Below are 18,820 nucleotides of genomic sequence, written 5' to 3' on the forward strand. Positions count from 1 at the left end.
GGCTCAAAGGCCCCATGCTCCTTTCTTTGGGTCTAGGAGTGAGCTCTCTGGGGAAAGACCAAGTTTTAGGCAACAGAGCCCCAGGCTAGGCCAGCCCAGGGGATTAATGTTTTGGGTATACTTCATACCAGAGATGGAGATACCATCAAACCAAGGAGGCAAACACTTAACCAGGAAGCAGGAGTTTATAAAAGATGAGGTCAAGTCTGGCCTGAGTCATTCTAGGAGTGGCCTGGCTAGTGGGCAGTGGGTCCCAGATGGGCCTCAGATACAGCTCAGTCACAAAGAGAAGCAGCTTAGCTTCAGGCCTGCTTCCTGGTGACTTCTTCAGATCTGCACACTACAGCCCTGTGCCAGGCCAAGAAGGCCCTATCTGGGTAGGGTCCAGAACACCTGGGGATGAACTATTGCTTTCTGGAATCTACTGTTTTCTGTGTTAACTTTGAAGGCTTTGCAGGCTTTGGCTCCCTGGACAAGCAGGACACTTTCTCTTGCTTGGGGAAAGCCTGGCTCTGGTTGGGGCCGAAGCTCCTGCCCTTTTTAAGCACCAAGGGGAGCCTCAGCAGCAGGCAGAGCTAGTTCTCAGTATCCATGGGTTCTGTATCTCTGGGTTCCACCAATTGCATCAAAATATTTTTTAAAAAAACAATACAACAATAAAAAAGACAAATTTTAAAAACACAGTATAATGGCTGTGTGTAGTGGCTCACACCTGTAGTCCAAGCACCTTGGGAGGCTGAGGCAGGCAGACTGCTTGAGCCCAGAAGTTCGCTACCAGCCTGGGCAACATGGCAAAACTCCATCTTTACAAAAAATACAAAAATTAGCTGGGCATGGTAGTGCATGCCTGTGGTCCCAGCTACACGGGAGGCTGAAGTGGGAGGATCACCTGAACATGGGAGGTTGCAGTGAGCTGTGACTGTTATCACTGCACTAGCCTGGGCAACAGAGTGAGACCCTGTCTCAGGAAAACAAACAAAACCAAACCAACCAACTAAAAAACCCAAAAAAGAAAACAAAACAAGAAACTCTTCCAAACCAAAAACCAGTGTAATAACTATTTACATGGCATTTACATCATTTATATTGCATCCAGTATTATAAAGATTCTAGAGCTGATTTAAAATATACAGGAAGATATGCATAGGTTATACACAAATACTGCACCATTTTATATGAAGGACTTGAACATCTGTAGATTTTGGTATCCATGGGGATCCTGGAAGCAATCCTCCACGGATACTGAGAGATGACTGCACATGCAATCCGGAACTCTGACCTTTGGCCTTGGCATGGCTCCCAGTATGAGCTGGGGATTCTTTTAGCTGATTTGAGCTACTATGGCTGACTCAGTTTCTCCGTACCTGGCCCAATGGCTTTTACAACTTTACTGATATGTTCCCAGCCTGGCGGATAGATTCATATTGAATAACCACAATAACCACCAACCTATAATACCATTTCTACCATTCTACCATTCGTTGAGTGTTTGCTACCTGCCAGGCACATTAAGTATTCTACAGACATTTAATCTTATTGATATTCCCAATAAATTCACAGAATGGATATAAATCATAACCCCCTTTGTTCACATGTGGAAATGAAGGCTCAGGGAGTTATTTACTGAGTCTCTATTATGTATTAGGCCTTTTCATATGCATTCTTACACTTTACCTTGCTGATAACCTGGAAGGATACATGGTATCACCACCATGTTAGGGATGAGGAAGCAGAAAAAGAGGTGGCTACCCCAAGGTTGCACGGGAAGTAAATGGTAGTGGTGGTGAGGTCAATGTTCAAACCTAGGTTTTCTAATTCCAAGCGTATGGACTTTCCTCAGCACTACACTGCCCACCCTTGATTCTATCTTGTTCTTAGCTGCTACCTGGAAAAGGCTAACCACATACTACCACGGGGGACATCAGGAGTTGTGTCCCCACAGCAACTCAGAGCAGGGCCTAGCCCTGGGAGGATGTCAGGTCTGCTACAGTGCACAGAACTGTCCCTGCAAGTACCCCCAGGATGCTGACTTGCAGGAGGCGGTATGCCTGGGAGTGAAGACCACTCCTCATCATAGCACTCTGTTGGATATTTATGTTCTTGAGTGTGGGAAAAAAGTTCTTTATTGCCAATTTCTTTCAGTATCTGCCTGGAGGGGTGGGGATGAAATGGGGCAGGGCATAAAAAAGGAGGATACAAGGGGAGAGGCAGTGTCAGCATCTGTCTGGTGGCGGAGTATGTAGCAAGCAAAGATAATGCTCTGTCCTTTAATCAGCAACCCCCTACCCCAAGTGTTCACTCTGGCACTCTAGACCCTGCAGGTGTGTGGCTATCAGCCAGACCCCTAGCCAGGAGCACCAAACCTGTTCCTGGCTGACTCTTAACCTGAGGGACACAAAAGAGTTTCCAAGTGCCTGGCCTGTCCATATGCCCTGATCTGCCCTTTCTCTTGGGACAGCACATCCCTCTTTTCCAAAATTCCTCCAACAGGCAGCCACCATGGACCCCCAGTAGTGGTGGGGGCTGGCAGCCAGCCCGGCAGCCCCCACTCAGTCTCCACAGCCTGACTGCAAAGCTTTCCTCCACACCCCGCATCCCACCCCTTGATAAACAAAGTTGTTCTCTGTTCCATGGGCCTGCCTTTGCCTGTAGCCGTGCCTCCTCCACATCTGCCCACTCCAGTTTTAATGCCCCTGTATTCACTGTCTACAAATTATCAGCATTCAAAGCCAGAAAGTTGGACAAACACACCCATTCTTCTTCTAGGTTCCCATTACACAAGCAGGCTGGGACAAGGAAAACATTCCTGCCAGGATCCCCCAAACCACTGGACCATTCAGTCAGCAATTCAAACTGACACTATGTAAGTTATGTCCCATTAAGGGGGCTGAGAGACTCAGTTGTCTCTTTTTCATTCATCTAAATGCACCTACCCCTGGGAGTGGCCATCAGCCACAACCTTAGAGAAATTGCCGTCTCAGCACCCATGTACAGACTCCAAGATGAAAACCAAGACTAGTTTCAGGACAAATTCCAGAAAGTCGAACCTTCTGAAAATGCTCTGGGAAAATAAGAATTTAGTACAAGGAAATGTTAAAGAGGCTGGACATTGGAGCACAACAGATACAGGTGATAAACTTAGCTCCATCTCTCTCTAGCTTTGTAGCCTTTAGTTTTCACCTCTCTCAACCTCATGCTCCTCATCTCTAGAACAGGGATAATATTAGTGCCAGTCACACAAGGTAGCAGTAAGAATTCAACAGATAATGTATGTAAGGCACTTAAGACAGAATTTGGCATAATTGTTAGCTGTTATCACTACAAACAGCATCATCATCATCTCTCCCATTATTGTAGCAAAAATAAAAGCCTGTTTCCTGAGCCTTATAGTTAGGCAGGGAAGCTGGGAGGCAAGTTTCCAGAGATCTGGCAGAAATGGAGCTGGTGCTCACGAGATAGAAGTGCCCATTAAAGCCCATCTAGCTCAAGGCATCTTCTCTTGAGAGGAGTCTTGATTAGGGCCAGGAGCAGTCACTGGCTGGTGCTACAATCTGCTTTAAATCAAATTCACCCGGTTCACTGTCTGATAACAGTCTGATTAAGGAATATGGGCACCATAAATTTGATTCAATATTTGAGAAGAGAAAAAGGAGGTGATCATGTATCATCTGGGAAAAGCCTTTCCATGACAGCAGGAACTCACTTGCACTCAAGAGTTGTGAAGAAGTAAAGGCCATCTGGGGGAGTGGGAGCAAGGCAGTAGCAGGCAAGGTAGGAGAGTGCTATGGCCAATTACAGACTCCACAACCTGGGTTTCTAGCAGAGAGGTTACTGCTTTCCAGTGGTTAACCTGACTCCAGAGGTTCTTCCACTTCCTATGACCTCCTAGGCAGTTCTACATGCATCTCAGACTCCACAGACACCCAAACCAAACTCATTACTCATCTCCCATCCTGTTCTTCCCCGCTCCTTCATCCTGGCTAAGAAAATTGGTGCCCACCTGCCTGGCTAGTCCAAAAACTCAGCAGTCATCCCCAACATTTTCCACTCACTGGAGTCCCACTGACTTTATCTCCTTGACATCTCTTGGCTTTGTGCTCCCCTCTCTGTCTCTACAGTCACTGCTGCTTCGTCCAGGTCTTGTTCTCTTTTACCTGGGCTATGGAACAGCCTCCTTCCTACCCAGCCACCATGTTCCAGTCTTGTCCACGCCAATCCATCCTGAACTTGACTGCCACAGAAATCTTTCTAAAATGCAACCTGTGTAATTCCTCACTTAAAAACTTCCCAAGAATACTATTTACACAACAAATCTCAAATTACTTAAGATTGACATTTGAGCACCTCCATGGCCTGCCTTGCCTGTATCTTTCTCTCTAGTCAATTCTCCCCTCATTTCTCTGTCTTAGATACATTCTCTTTATACCCTAAATCCACAGAATTGCTTTTGATTCCCTGCACATAGCAACCATCCAGGATCTCTAACTTCTAGGACTTTGTGTTATCTCCCACCTTCCTGTTCTCTACAATGTACCTAGAAATACCCACTTCAAGGTGCAGCTCAAATGTCTGTTCCTCTCTTAAGTTTTCCCTGACCTTGCGAACTCACTCCTCGGTCTATGCTTGTACAGTTCTCTTCAGATGCCCCGTCATCTCCACCAACACAACCCTGCACTGTACGTTGTATCTGCTTCTTTTTGCCTCCCAGTCCCCTAAATGAAGGATATGGACTCTGAGTCAGAAACCATATCTGCAGCACCTGTGATCCCAGCTTCCTCCCCACAAAACACACGATACTCAGTAAATGGCCATGGAATCAGAACGAACGTGTTGAAGTTTAACTGTTATTTTTCCATCGATGGATTCCACAGTAGAGTCCAAACAACAAATCCATTTCCTATTCTCAGAACCCACTTGACAGCTCAGCAGCAACACACATTCTAAAGACAGCAACGTTCAATAAAACTTTATGTGATGATAAAAATGATCTTTATTTGTACTAGTAGCCACTAGCCACGTGGCTACTGAGCACTTGAAATGTGGCTGGTGCAAATGAGAACTAAATTTCTATTTTTAATAAATTTACATTTTAAAAGCCACATGAGGCTAGTGGCTACCATAGTGGACGGTACAGCTTTAGATCCTCCTTGATTAGAAAAATTCCTACCAAGGAAGCAAGTTTCCTCACTACTGCTGTTACTGACTTTTGCCTTGGTCTTGGGGCTTAAGGGCCTGGCTACAGTGAGGTGGGATGCCTTATGAAGCTCAAAACCAAAGAGAACCCTGTACTGCCAGTGACCCCTGCCTGCCTGTAGAGGGCGTGGGCAAACCCATTACTCAGGAGTGGAGTCCAAAGGCTGATCCTGTAGTCCCAGGCTGAACTGGTAGATTCCAGGCACCCAGAGAGGCTGGGCTCCTTGGGCCAGCTCTGCAAACCCTGACAGCATCAGAGCAGACTGACTGCTATCCAAACACCCCTATGGAGCAGAGTTATGCAGCAGGAGACAGGAATTTGATGGAAACAATGAATTAGAGGCTCTGGACAAGGGGTTAGGTCAACTGCAAAATCAGATAGCTCTGTTTACCAGACAGAGTGTCAACTGGGTTCAAAACTCTGTCATTTATAGATCACCCTGAAGCCAGTAAGCATCATTAATAAGGAAATATTAGAAAACAAGTACAGAGAGTCAGCAAGCTGAATCCCCCCTCCCCTAGCTGTGCAAAGGGCCCTTGCAGGTCTCAAAGCACTGTTCTCTGCTTGAGCCTTGGTTTGTCTTTATGCCACAACTGGGTGGCAGGGGGAGATGGACCCCCAGTTCTGTGAAGAAAAGTGTAAGGGCTGCTACTTTCCCCTCTCCAGCTTTCATGGATAGGGGCACCTTTTTTTTTTTGAAACAGAGTCTTGCTCTGTCACCCAGGCTGAAGTGCAGTGGCACGAACTCGGCTCACTGCAAGCTCTGCCTACCCGGGTTCACACCATTCTCCTGTCTCAGCCTCCAAAGTAGCTGGGACTACATGCGCCTGCCACCACGCCCGACTAATTTTTGTATTTTTAGTAGAGACGGGGTTTCACCGTGTTAGCCAGCATGGTCTCGATCTCCTGACCTTGTGATCCGCCCACCTCGGCCTCCTAAAGTGCTGGGATTACAGGCATGAGCCACCGCGCCCAGCCAGGGGCACCTTTTCTTTTCTCCTTTTTGGTGGCCTGGAATCCCATGACTTCCAGTATTTTGAACTAGCCAATAACGGTCATTTATTGAAATGTCTATTTAAATACGAATTAAGCATTATAAGACTTTTTTTTTTTTTTCTTGAGATGGAGTCTCGCTCTGTCACCCAGGCTGGAGTGCAGTGGCCGGATCTCAGCTCACTGCAAGCTCCGCCTCCTGGGTTCACGGCATTCTCCTGCCTCAGCCTCCCGAGTAGCTGGAACTACAGGCACCCGCCACCTCGCCCGGCTAGTTTTTTGTATTTTTTAGTAGAGACGGGGTTTCACCGTGTTAGCCAGGATGGTCTCGATCTCCTGACCTCGTGATCCGCCCGTCTCGGCCTCCCAAAGTGCTGGGATTACAGGCTTGAGCCATCGCGCCCGGCCAAGACTTTTTTTTTTTTTTGAGACGGAGTTTTGCTCTTGTTGCCCAGGGTGGAGTGCAGTGGCCCAATATCGGCTCACTGCAACTTCCACCTCCCAAGTTCAAGCGATTCTCCTGCCTCAGCCTCCCGAGTAGCTGGGATTACAGGCATGCGCCACCACGCCTGGCTAATTTTTGTAGAGACGGGGTTTCTCCATGTCAGTCAGGCTGGTCTCGAACTCCCAACCCCAGATGATCTGCCTGCCTCGGCCTCTCAAAGTGCTGGGATGTGCAGGTGTGAGCCACATGCCTGGCTATAAGACTTTTCATATGGATTAATTAACAAGGCAGAAAGTCATCACAGCAGATCATTTGTCTTGATTTTAGGGGTCAGAAAATATGGTCACCCTGTGCTCCAGGTCTGCAAAGTAAATGAATAAAAAGTGTGCTTGGACAGGCCCAAGAACAGCAGGGAGACTACCCACTCTGGACAAGGAGGTTATAAGGATACTGGCCAGCTGGGATAAAATTTTATGCCAGAAAATGACAAAGAGAACAGCTCAGTCCTCTAGTCCTATGCTTTCAACATCTCACCACATCTCATATGGAGTCAAAGAACCTAAGCTTTTCAGCCTGGCAGGCATATGCTGAAATCTAAGGCTCTGGATTCAAATCCCAAACCCTTATGGGGAAGTCTCTTTCTGAACTTCAGTTTTCTCATCTATAAAATAGGCACACCACCACCTATAAGGCTGGAGGCTGTGAGAAAGAAAGAAGACAATTAAAAATATCTAGCCTAAGCCGGGAGTGGTGGCTCACACCTGTAATCCCAGCACTTTGGGAGGCCGAGGCAGGCGGATCATGAGGTTAGGAGACAGAGACCATCCTGGCTAACACGGTGAAACTCCATCTCTACTAAATACACAAAAAATTAGCCGGGCGTGGTGGCGGGTACCTGTAGTCCCAGTTACTCGGGAGGCTGAGGCGGGAGAATGGCGTGAACCTGGGAGCCAGAGCTTGCAGTGAGCCAAGATTGCGCCACTGCCCTCCAGCCTGGGTGACAGAGACACTGTCTCAAAAAAACAAATCTAGCCTAGTGCCTGACACACTATAGGTACCAAAATGACCCCTAAGTCTCTTTCTTGGATTGTAAATTCCAGTTCAGAGTCCCTCTCGCCTTGTAGGCAGAATTTAGATTTTTGTTTTTCCTGGATGCGTTATCTCAGTAATCCAAGTATAATAAAGATCAGCTGGGTGTGGTGGCTCATGCCTGTAATCCCAGCACTTTGAGAGGCTAAGGCGGGTTGGTCACTTGAGGTCAGCAGTTTAAGACCAGCCTGGCCAACATGGTGAAACCCCGTCTCTACTAAAAATACAAAAATTAGCCAGGTGCAGTGGCAGGCGCCTGTAATCCCAACTACTTGGGAGGCTTAGGCAGGAGAATCACTTGAACCAGGGAGGCAGAGGTTGCAGTGGGTCAAGATCGTGCCACTATACTCCAGCCTGGGTGCCAGAGTGAGTCTCTGTCTCAAAAAATAATTTTAAAAAAAACTACAGCTTAGCATTCTGCTAAGCTTGAATACATAAAATTTATTCTTAACAACCATCTTACTGGGGAAATTCTGTTATCATTCCTTTTTTTTTTTTTTTTGAGACGGAGTCTCGCTCTGTTGCCCAGGCTGGAGTGTAGTGGCCGGATCTCAGCTCACTGCAAGCTCCGCCTCCCGGGTTCACGCCATTCTCTTGCCTCAGCCTCCCAAGTAGCAGGGACTACAGGCGCCCGCCACCTCGCCTGGCTAGTTTTTTGTATTTTTTAGTAGAGACGGGGTTTCACCGTGTTAGCCAGGATGGTCTCGATCTCCTGACCTCGTGATCCACCTGTCTAGGCCTCCCAAAGTGCTGGGATTACAGGCTTGAGCCACCGCGCCCGGCCTATCACTCCATTTTACCAGTTCAGAACCTGAGGATCAGAGACTTGGCTAAGGTCACAAATCTAATGAGTGGCAGAGTGAGGATTCAAATCCAGGCCTATGTGGTGTAGTACCTATCCTCTATCCTCTGAAGGGCCAGGCAACTCTGCCTTACAGAGATGACAATGGTTTGGTTGTTTGGTATTTCCTCCCCAGCCAGGAGCCCTCACCTGTGTAATTCTTCATCGGAGGGTGAGTACTTGGCAGTGACATCAGCCAGTTCCCCAAAGATCTGCTTGCTGTAAACGGTGAGGGAGGACAGCAGGATTAGCTCCTGCCATGTAGAGCTCAAGAGGCACGTGTAATCCTTGATTGAGAGCTCGCAGAAGAAAGGCAGTTTCTTGATCCAGGCAATCTGCCTAAAGAGCAGCTCGTCGGCCAGGCGGCAAAGCAGGGCAAACAGTTCTGCCTGTGTCACAGCGTATCTGAGGGGCAGGGACAGGGGAAAATCACTTCCATTGGTCAGAGGGTGAGGATGAGGGTACAGAGAAAAGGTAGTCCCAAGGGCACAAAGGGACCCTGGCAATGGGCTCCTTGCTCCATGCCCACGGGTCTCCAGTTCCATTCAGTGTGATTTTCTGATAAAGGGGGAGGGCTGAGGCGCACAGCAAGCCCAGGGCTGTAGGTCTGGTGAGGAAAGGTTGCTGAGGGGAAAGGAGACTTAGAAATGTGTGCAATTGGCTGGGTGCAATGGCTCATGCCTGTAATCCCAGCACTTTGGGAGGCCAAGAAAGGCAGGTAGATCACTTGAGGTCAGGAGTTCGAGACTAGCCTGGCCAACGTGGTGAAACCCCATCTCTACTAAAAACACAAAATTTAGCCGGATGTGGTGGCACATGCCTGTAATCCCAACTACTCGGGAGGCTGAGGCAGGAGAATCACTTGAACTTGAGAGGCAGAGGTTGCAGTGAGCCAAGATCGCGCCACTGCACTCCAGCCTGGGCGACAGAGCAAGACTGTCTTAAAAAAAAAAAAAAAGAGAGAGAAATGTGTCCAATTGTCAGGGAATATGACTTTTATTGTTGGTGTCCTCTAATGTTCCATGTCTTAGAGAAAATCCCAGTCACTCCTGTTCAAGTTCTGGCTATGGAACTCCAATGGGGTGGATCTGATGCCCACCCAACAAAGGAACTGGACAAAAATAAGTCTCACATCCAGACCGCTGAAGAGAACAGAACAAGTTCAGAAGCTTTTTCTGCTCTCACTCCACCCCCTGGTGGTGAGTTCAGGAACCAACATTGCTCAGCCTTTCCTTCAAGCTAAAGCTGGAATAAAAGGGGCCTTTGAGAGCACAGACCCACAGACCCAAGAGTTTCAGCTTTCTTCCTCTCAAGGCCCCTTGCCAAGACTTTTCCTCACACTCCTACATCTAAATTTTTTTTTTTTTTTGAGATGGAATTTCGCTCTGCTGCCCAGAACTGGAGTGCAGTGGCGCAATCTCGGCTCACTGCAAGCTCCACTTCCCGGGTTCAAGCAATTCTCCTGCCTCAGCTTCCTGAGTAGCTGGGATTACAGGCACGCGCCACCAGACCCAGCTAATTTTTGTATTTTTAGTACACACGGGGTTTCATCGTGTTGGCCAGGCTCGTCTGGAACTCGTGATCTTGTGATCTGCCCACCTAGGCCTCAGAAAGTGCTGGGATTACAGGCATGAGCCACCATGCCCGGCTTCCTACATCCAGATTTATAAAGGGTTTGTGTGATGTCCTTGTGGGTAGATATTTTAATCTCCTCTTCTGAAACTGGAGCCTAGCTTAAGAAATCTCAGGGTAGGCCGGGCGCGGTGGCTCAAGCCTGTAATCCCAGCACTTTGGGAGGCCGAGACGGGCGGATCACGAGGTCCAGAGATCGAGACCATCCTGGCTAACACAGTGAAACCCCGTCTCTACTAAAAAAAAAATACAAAAACTAGCCGGGAGAGGTGGCAGGCACCTGTAGTCCCAGCTCCTCGGGAGGCTGAGGCAGGAGAATGGCGTAAACCCGGGAGGTGGAGCTTGCAGTGAGCTGAGATCCGGCCACTGCACTCCAGTCCGGGCGACAGAGCGAGACTCTGCCTCAAAAAAAAAAAAAAAAAAAAAAGAAATCTCAGGGTATGTTCCTTGGAGGTCTAAGCTTGGTAACACACATTCGCTTATGCTCTAGGCCAAAGGAGTAATGGATGCAGCAATGGGTGGGCCCGAAGGCTGAACTATCATTGCCTCACATACGGCTGACTAAAGACTGGAAGAATACTCCTTCCACCCATTCGAGTCTGCACCTAAAGTGGTCACGTGCCACCAGGCTAGCCATGGGGATGCTGGTGAGGGGTGCAGACAGGCTACAACCAGCTAGGGCCTTGTGAAGGAGCCTATATTTGATATATGACTATCCCCAGAATTACTGCTTATCTCTATCACGGAAGTGCTCCGACCCATGCCAGGACCTGGCTTACCTAGGCCCAAGCAGAAACAAAGGCCCTTCTATCTCAATTCCACAGGAACTGGAAAGTAACCTCAACTCTATGAGAAATGATGCTTAAGGAAAAAATAAGGGATCACTGGTTTCAAAGATTAGCACAGATTTGTCCCCTGACGCTTGAGTCATTATCCGCCCAACTCATTCTGAAGCCACGGGTATAGCAGCCAGGGACGTGAGTGGGTGTGGGGTCAGGACACTTTGAGACTGCAAGGGGCCAAGAAGGGCGGAGCTCACTCACCCATCTTCGATCAACATGGGCGTGCCCAGTGGCTCCAGGTCCTCGGCTGATAACAGCTGGTGAATTAGACTGTATGACTGGGGATCCAGGCTGCGAGCTTGTGGGGGCAGAAGCGGTGAGTGGCCAGAATAGCTAAAAAGGTGCGGTATGTATTGGTAATGTGGAGGCACAGACATTCCCATGTACTGTTCCCTGAATGCCATGAATCCATTTAGTTCCACAGACCTACTGGAGAGAAAAGTCTTGCGTCAAACAGAGCCATGGCAAGTCTAGTAATTACTCAAAGGAAGTGAGCCAGAAGATGACTTTAGGTATTCTTTGGCCATGAGGTCTGGGTCTTCATCAAGCCAGGGGGCATAATTAATAGTTAAATTCATGTGTCTCCTACTAGATTCCCATCTGTGAGACAAAGACTCTATGGGTATATGAATGTCAGGGTCACCACTGGACACTAAGTGCACGGCAGAGTAGGTAATGAATAAATATTGGTTGAATGAATTCTTTGTATAGGTACCATGTCTGGACAGTTTTTTAACAGATGGCAAAGTGGGTATATATATTACTGCTAGGAAAACTAAGGCACAGACAGGCTAAGTGCCTGGCTAGGCTACAAAACAAATCCAGCATCTAGCAAGGAACCTGGCATGCAGCAACAACCCCCTAAATAGTCCAAGGAAGGAACAAACTAAGGGACACCTGAATGGGATAAAGGCTTTAATTAAATATGAAGAGAAAGATAGATTTTTGCCTTCTTTTTCTTTCTTGCAGAAAGCGAACCATTCTGTCAACTAATTTAAAAAAAAAAAAAAAAAATCTAAGCCAGCCACAGTGGTGTGCACCTACAGTTTCAGCTACTTGGGAGGCTGAGGTGGGAGGATCACTTAAGGCTAGGAATTTGAGACAAGCCTGGGCAACATAGCAAGACTTCATCTCTTTTTTTAAAAAAAGTATTTAATTAAAAAAAAAAGAGTCTTGCCATGTTGCCCAGGCTGGTCTTGAACTCCTGGACTTAAGCAATCTACCCACCTTGACCTCCCAAAGTGCTGGGAATACAGGTGTGAGCCACCATGCCTGGCATCTCTTAAGAAAAAAAAAATCCTCCAGCTTTTGCCTAAATGTATCGCCTATAATTGGGGCTGGCAAACTTTGGTTTGCAAGCTAAATCCAGCCCACTGCCTATTTTGGAACACAGCCATGCTCACTGGTTCACATACTGTCCATGGTCATGGTTGTTTTCACACTACAAAGGCAGAATGGAGAAGCTGAGCTCCAAACCATTAGGCCCAGAAAGCTGAAAATATTTACTATCTGGCCTTTGCAGAAAAAGTTTGTCAATCTATATCCTATAAGAAAGGTTTCTGGGGAAAGGAAACCTTCCCTAATAGCTGAAGGCTCTATTTCACACTTGACAACTAACTAAAGATATGCTTGAACCAAGAGTTTCTAAGTTTGTATTCTCTGATAGCAGCAAATTTGACTGGCTTAAAAAGCCTTCAACGTTTCTTAAAATTTATAAAGTGAAAAACATTGACTCTTGTGAGGCAGATAAATTATAGTTTAATTCAAAACTGTCAAAAAGGTTTGTTTCAGTGATAAAATAAACGAGAGAAAATGGCTACATTAAAAATGTTATTCTGTTAGGTGAAGAATACATGGGCATGGATAGAAGCTACAGCACTTTATCAGTCTGCAGAAGAGACCACTGACATTTTCAAGGTCTTTAGCATAAAAGGGGCTGGGAAACACTGTTTTCAATCATCCTGACCCCTACTCCAAGAGTCTGAGGGAGCAACAGTACAATGGCTGAGACAGCCTGGCAGGGATACTCAGCCAGAGGTTTTCTGTGGGTCTCCCCTTGGTGGGGGATCCCTAGATGATGATCACGGGTTTGCCTTAAAGCTCACCTGGAGGACAGTGTGGAGCCTGGTGAGGGCTGGTTGCTCTCCGAAGCCCTGTTCCCAGGGGAACTGTGGTCACTATCACCATGGTTGCTCCAGTGATTGGCTTCTTCCTCAAACTCCTGCCCAGACATGATCCTTTCGATTTCTTCTTCCGATATCTTTGACAAGGAATTGAGACATGTTAGATGGGTGCTCAAGACACTCTCTGTTCTTTCTTCAGGACTGAGAGCTTATTTAAATCTCATAGTATTTCCCAGAAACCTAGGTTCCCTCTCCTCGATCCCCATACTCCGGGCCTCTCACTAATCTTAGGACGGCGTGCCTTCCTTCCTTCTGTACCATGGCCCTTCGTGGCCTTCCTCCTACTTATTTATACTACTCTCAAGCCATGAAGCCTCGAGGTTCTTTCAACTCCTTTTTGTCCCTGAGGCTATTCTTTCCTAACCCTGAAACGCCACTCCTCAATGACAATCTCCTACTTGTCCTTTAAGGTTCAATTCAAATGTCACCTCTTGCCAGGCATGGTGTCTCATGCCTGTAATCCCAAAACTTTGGAAGTTCCAGGAGTTCAAGACCAGCTGGGCAACATGGTGAAACCCATCTCTACAAAAAATAGAAAAATTAGTTGGGCCTGGTGGTGCATGCCTGTAGTCCTAGCTACTCAAGAGACTGAGGCAGGAGATTCTGGCCTAAGCTCAGAAGACTGAGGCTCTAGTGAGCCATGATCGCACTAACCCACCCCAGCCTGGGTGACAGAGCAAGACCCTGTCTCAAAAGAAGACAAAATAAAACCAAACAAAAAAACCCCAAATGTCATGCCCTTTGTGAGGCTTTCTACCACCACATTTTGGATACTCTCTTCAACAAAAGTGCTGGGAAAACTACACCCACGTGCCCCGCCCCCACACCCCAAAAGACGTCGAACCCTTACACCGTTCACAGAAGTCAACCTCAAAACAGATTACATATTTAAATATAAGACCTAAAACTATAAAACTTCTTGGAGAAAACACAGGGGAAAATCTTCATAAAACTGGTCTTGGCAGTGATTTCTTGGATACAACACCAAAAGTACAGACAACAGAACAAAAACAGCCAAGTGTGACTACATTAAACTAAAAAGCTTCTGTGCAACAAAGGAAACAATCAACAGGGTAAAAAGATACCCTATGAAACGGGAGAATATATTACCATACATTTGATAAGGGGTCAACATCCACAATATACAAGGAACTCCCGTAACTCAGTAACAAAAAAAACAAAACAAAACACGTTGAAAAATGAACAAGAAACTTGAGCAGACATTTCTCCAAAGAAGACATATGACCAATAGGTATATAAAAAGATGCTCAACATCACTTATCATCAGGAAAATACAAATCAAAACTTGAAGATATTAACTCACACCTGTTAGGATGTCTGTTATATGCAAAAGACGACAACAACAACAACAAAAAACCCAAAAACAAACAAAAAAAACAGTCCAGAAAATAACAAGTGCTGGCAAGGACATGAAGAAATGGAAACCTTGTGCACTGTTAGTGGGAATGTAAAATGGTGCAACCACTATGGAAAACAGCACGGAGGTTCCCAAAAAAGGTAAAAATAGAACCACCATAGGATCCAGCAATCCCATCTATGGGTATTTATCCAAAAGAACTGAAATCAGGATTGTGAAGAGATATCTGCACTCCCACGTTCACTGCAGCATTATTCAAAATAGTCAAGAAGTGAATATAATGTAAGTGTCCGATGACAGAGAAATGCATAAGAAAATGTGATATATACATAAAACACCTTAAAAAAGAAGGAAGTCATTATAAGCTATACCAAGGATGAACCATGATGACACTACACCAAGTGAAATAAACTAGTCACAGAAGCACAAATACTGCATGATTCCACTTTATGAGGTATCAAAAATAGTCAAACTCTTATAAGCAGAAAGTAGAATGGTGGCTGCCATGGGCAAAGGGAGAGGAAAATGAGGAACTGCTGTCTAATGGGTATAGCGTTTCCGTCACGTAAGATGAAAAAGTTCTAAAGATTTGCTGTATCAGAGTGTGCACATAGTTAACAACACTGTACTATATGATTAACATTTTGTTTAAAAGGTAGATTTCATGTTATATGGTTTTTACTTCTGCCGTAATAAAAAAGAACAGCTATTAGTCCAGACCAAAAAACAAAAAGAATTTATAAGACATACATTTGACTTGAAAAACGAGAATAAAAATGTTTTAGAAAAAAAGAATAAATACAGCAGAGTTGGGAGTCACACAGCCTGACTGAATGTATGCTGTGCTCATGTGACAGGAAATCCTCCAAACATCATCAGTGTATGTCTTAAGACAACTCTGAACACCTTTCTTTCATTCCCTCACATTTACCTGGCTAAATCTCATAAATTTACCAAGTAAATATCTCGAGTCTATTATCTCCCCTCAATCTGCACTGCCATTGCTCTGCTTTAACTATTATCTGTATCTCTCACTTGTACTTCTGTAAAAACCTTCTAACTGCTTTCTCTCTCCCTCAGTTTCACTCATCCTCACCTCACTCCTCACAAACCATTTCTACCTGCTAGAATGATCTTTCTAAAATGCAAAACCTTTTAGTGGTTGCCTCTTGGCTCATACCAGTAACAATAATAGTTTTTTAAATTTTTATTTTATTTTGGTAGAGACAGGGTCTGTCTTGCTATGTCGCCCAGGCTGGTCTTGAACTCCTGGCCTCAAGCAATCTTCCTGCCTCAGCCACCCAAAGTGCTGGGATTACAGGCGTGTGCCACTGCTCCTGGCCACTAGTAATTCCTAAGGCATGCTCTCTGCCTACTAGTGTGCCAAGGGATTCACCTGATGGGCAGAAATACATCCAATTTTCTACTCTCATGAAGCTCTTCTGCTGGCGAGTAAGAACAAGTGGTGTAGGCTGGTCCCACAAAGACTTTTCCTAAGGAGCTATAGTCAAAGACAGTTGAAGGCCACTCCCTAATGAACTGATTCCAAATTCAAGGAATCTGCCTTATCTTCTGCCACTCTACTACATGTGCCCAATGTTCCAGCCTAACTGAACTAACTCCTTGTCATAAAGATTCATCTTTGGGTCTTTTCACAGTCTATTTTCTTGAGTGTCTCTAGTCCCCAACCACGGCTATTCTAGCCCAAGCAGAATAGATGCCCCTCCCTCTGTAGTCCCTGAGCATCCTCTGTTACCTCTCACCTTACTATGATGTCTGTTTACCTATCTGTCTCTCCCATTAGACTGAGTTCACAGTATAGGGCCTGGAAGAGTAGGAACTCAGTAAATGTTTGTGGGACTGAATGGGGGTATTATCATTCCTACTCTACAATAAGACAATAATACCCTGCTGGTACATTTTTTAGATGAAACGAACAGCAAAGTAGTCCTGCTCATTTCTGCCAGGCTTACTTATCTATAACCTTAAGGATTGATAAAAAAAATCCTCTGCATGGTTCAGAACCGTAACTGGGTTCACTGTCTGTGAAATCCTTAGAAAAGGCTGAGGGATCACAAGAAGAGCTTTAATCATTAACTTACATATTTAAGATTTTCAAAGCACTTTCACATCCAGGCTGTAAAAGCACTTTTACAGAAATGAAAACAAAGATGGCTCTCCTCAGCAGCAGATGAAAGAATCAAGGTGAGCAGTTTCAGGAACAGCTGGAGCCCTGGGCTTCCAGGATGGACCACAGGGATTGAGGTCTAGAACTCACCTGGACTGGCCCAATGCTCTTATTCCGGCCTCCAGGCATGCCATCTTCTCTGATAGCTGAAAGGAAACATAAGTCAAGAAAGGCAGTCAGAAGCACACTCATATAACTCTTAGCACAAAAAGAGAATTTACTTGGCCAAAAGCATAAGACAGTAATTAGTGAATCCAAGACTAAAACACAGGTCCTTCTGGACCCAAAGCACACACTTCTTTCTATTATTCCAGGTTCCTTCATAGGCAGCAGTATTTTGGGGCCTCCAAGGCATTCTGTACCTATTACACACACTGTATACATTCAATACGTTTAAAAAAGGTGATAGTACTGTTTACCAGTTCTTCAGTTACAAATATCCCGCCAGGATGACGCATCTTAAGGTTTTGACAAATTCTAGGGGAGGGACAGGGCATTTCCATTTTTAAATAAAACAGTTTTTATTCCCAGCCTACGTTTAGGTTTGATTTGTAGAATCAGAACAGGCTTTTTGTTTTTTTTTTTAAATCAGAATTTTGACCTCAATGGTTTCTCCCTGCACAGGCAGTCAGTAGAGCACCTGTGTAGTTGAAGGAGATTACTGAGCATTTACTAAGTATAAAAAGCATCCTTTAAGTAGTATCTCCTGACTAAGAATAACAACTACTACTAATATTATCATCACTGTTTATGGAACACTTAACACGGGGGCATAGAGAAGAAACCCTGATTTGCAATTATAGTAGGACCACAGTATTAGGCAATCCTTTCTGGAAAAGAAAACTTCTGAACTGAGTATTAAAGGTTAAGTGGGATTTAGGCAGCTAGGTAAAGAGTGCTCCAGATTGAGCGAACAGTGTACAAAAAAGCAAGCTGAAGGTAAAAATGAGCTCTTCTTTCTGGAAACTTCCAAGTGGCCTAATCTGGCTAAAGCATGGGGGGAAGGTGGCCTATGTGGAGGAAGAGTAGCATGAGATAAGGGTAGAAAGGCCATTTGGGCTTAGATCATAAAGAGCCTTGAATGCCAGAGTAGGCTATAACTTTAGCTAAGGAGCTTGAGGACAAGAAGGAATGTAGGGGGGCACTGCGGTCATATTGGGATTTAAAAAAAATCTTTGTGACAGCCACTGTGGAGGGTAGCTTGAAAGGGGTTAATGTTAACAATGACAGAAGATAAGCTAATGACATTATGTAACAGCAGGCCTTACTAGGATATACCTGCCACTTTAAAAATTAACATAAGGAATCTAGAAAGTTCCTGAGGCAGGCACTGATTGCCTCAAAAGGTGGGAGCTCCAAGTATAACCCTGTTTCTGAGGTAACTAAAAGGCTGACAGGAAATTCAGAAGTAAGTAAGTTAGGGTCCAAATCCTGTTTCTTCCTGGTCTGTATAATTATGAACAAGTTTCTTTGCCTCTCGGGATTTTAGTTTACTGAAATGAAAAGAGGGAATATTAGTACTTGTTTTATGTTACATTATATAAAACGGTATGGCTAAAACACCAACCCTAGGGCCTGGCATGGAAAGTAAGCACTTAGTAACTAACCCTTCCCTCTCCCTAGCCTCTTTGAGTTAAAAATCCAAGGTTCTATTCTCACCTTTGCTAGAATCTTAGTATTTTCATCTGCTAAGTGGAGGCAACATGGTCAGTCTGCATTATAGAAAGCTGTTAAGAATTTAGAGTAAGAAACATACATAGCCTATGTTAGAGCTAGATGTATGCTGCTTGTTGGCTGGGAGGTCTCTTTCCATTTAATTTCAAGGCCTAAAATCCTTACAATTGCTTCTCTGCTATTCCATGGTCAATGATAGTCTTTGGATATTTCTATTTCCAATAATAACATCTCACATGTCTTTATTTCAGTTCACAGGTAGAGAACAAAGATCTGTCACTGGAATACAACAACAAATATATTAATAGTTCAGCTGTTATCTCATTTTCACTGTCCTGGAGGTGTGAAAATAATGCAACAT

General features: G+C 45.3%; 1 protein-coding gene across 2 annotated transcripts in view; it reads right to left on the reverse strand.

Moving 5' to 3' along the window:
• NR6A1 (nuclear receptor subfamily 6 group A member 1) overlaps positions 1–18,820 on the reverse strand; it is a 262,712-nt gene that overhangs the window by 5,893 nt on the left and 237,999 nt on the right. The window contains exons 4-7 of one of the 2 annotated variants that reach the window (XM_033190833.1): positions 16,876–16,931; positions 13,142–13,296; positions 11,238–11,465; positions 8,713–8,967 (exon numbers count right to left, since the gene is read on the reverse strand). In XM_033190833.1, coding sequence (XP_033046724.1) covers positions 8,713–8,967; positions 11,238–11,465; positions 13,142–13,296; positions 16,876–16,931 — 694 coding nt within the window. The remainder of the gene's footprint in view (positions 1–8,712; positions 8,968–11,237; positions 11,466–13,141; positions 13,297–16,875; positions 16,932–18,820) is intronic. The other variant, XM_033190837.1, reaches the window with a different exon arrangement.

This window comes from Trachypithecus francoisi, unplaced genomic scaffold (genome assembly GCF_009764315.1).
Source record: "Trachypithecus francoisi isolate TF-2019V2 unplaced genomic scaffold, Tfra_2.0 Contig01585, whole genome shotgun sequence".
Classification (NCBI taxonomy): Eukaryota; Metazoa; Chordata; class Mammalia; order Primates; family Cercopithecidae; genus Trachypithecus; species Trachypithecus francoisi.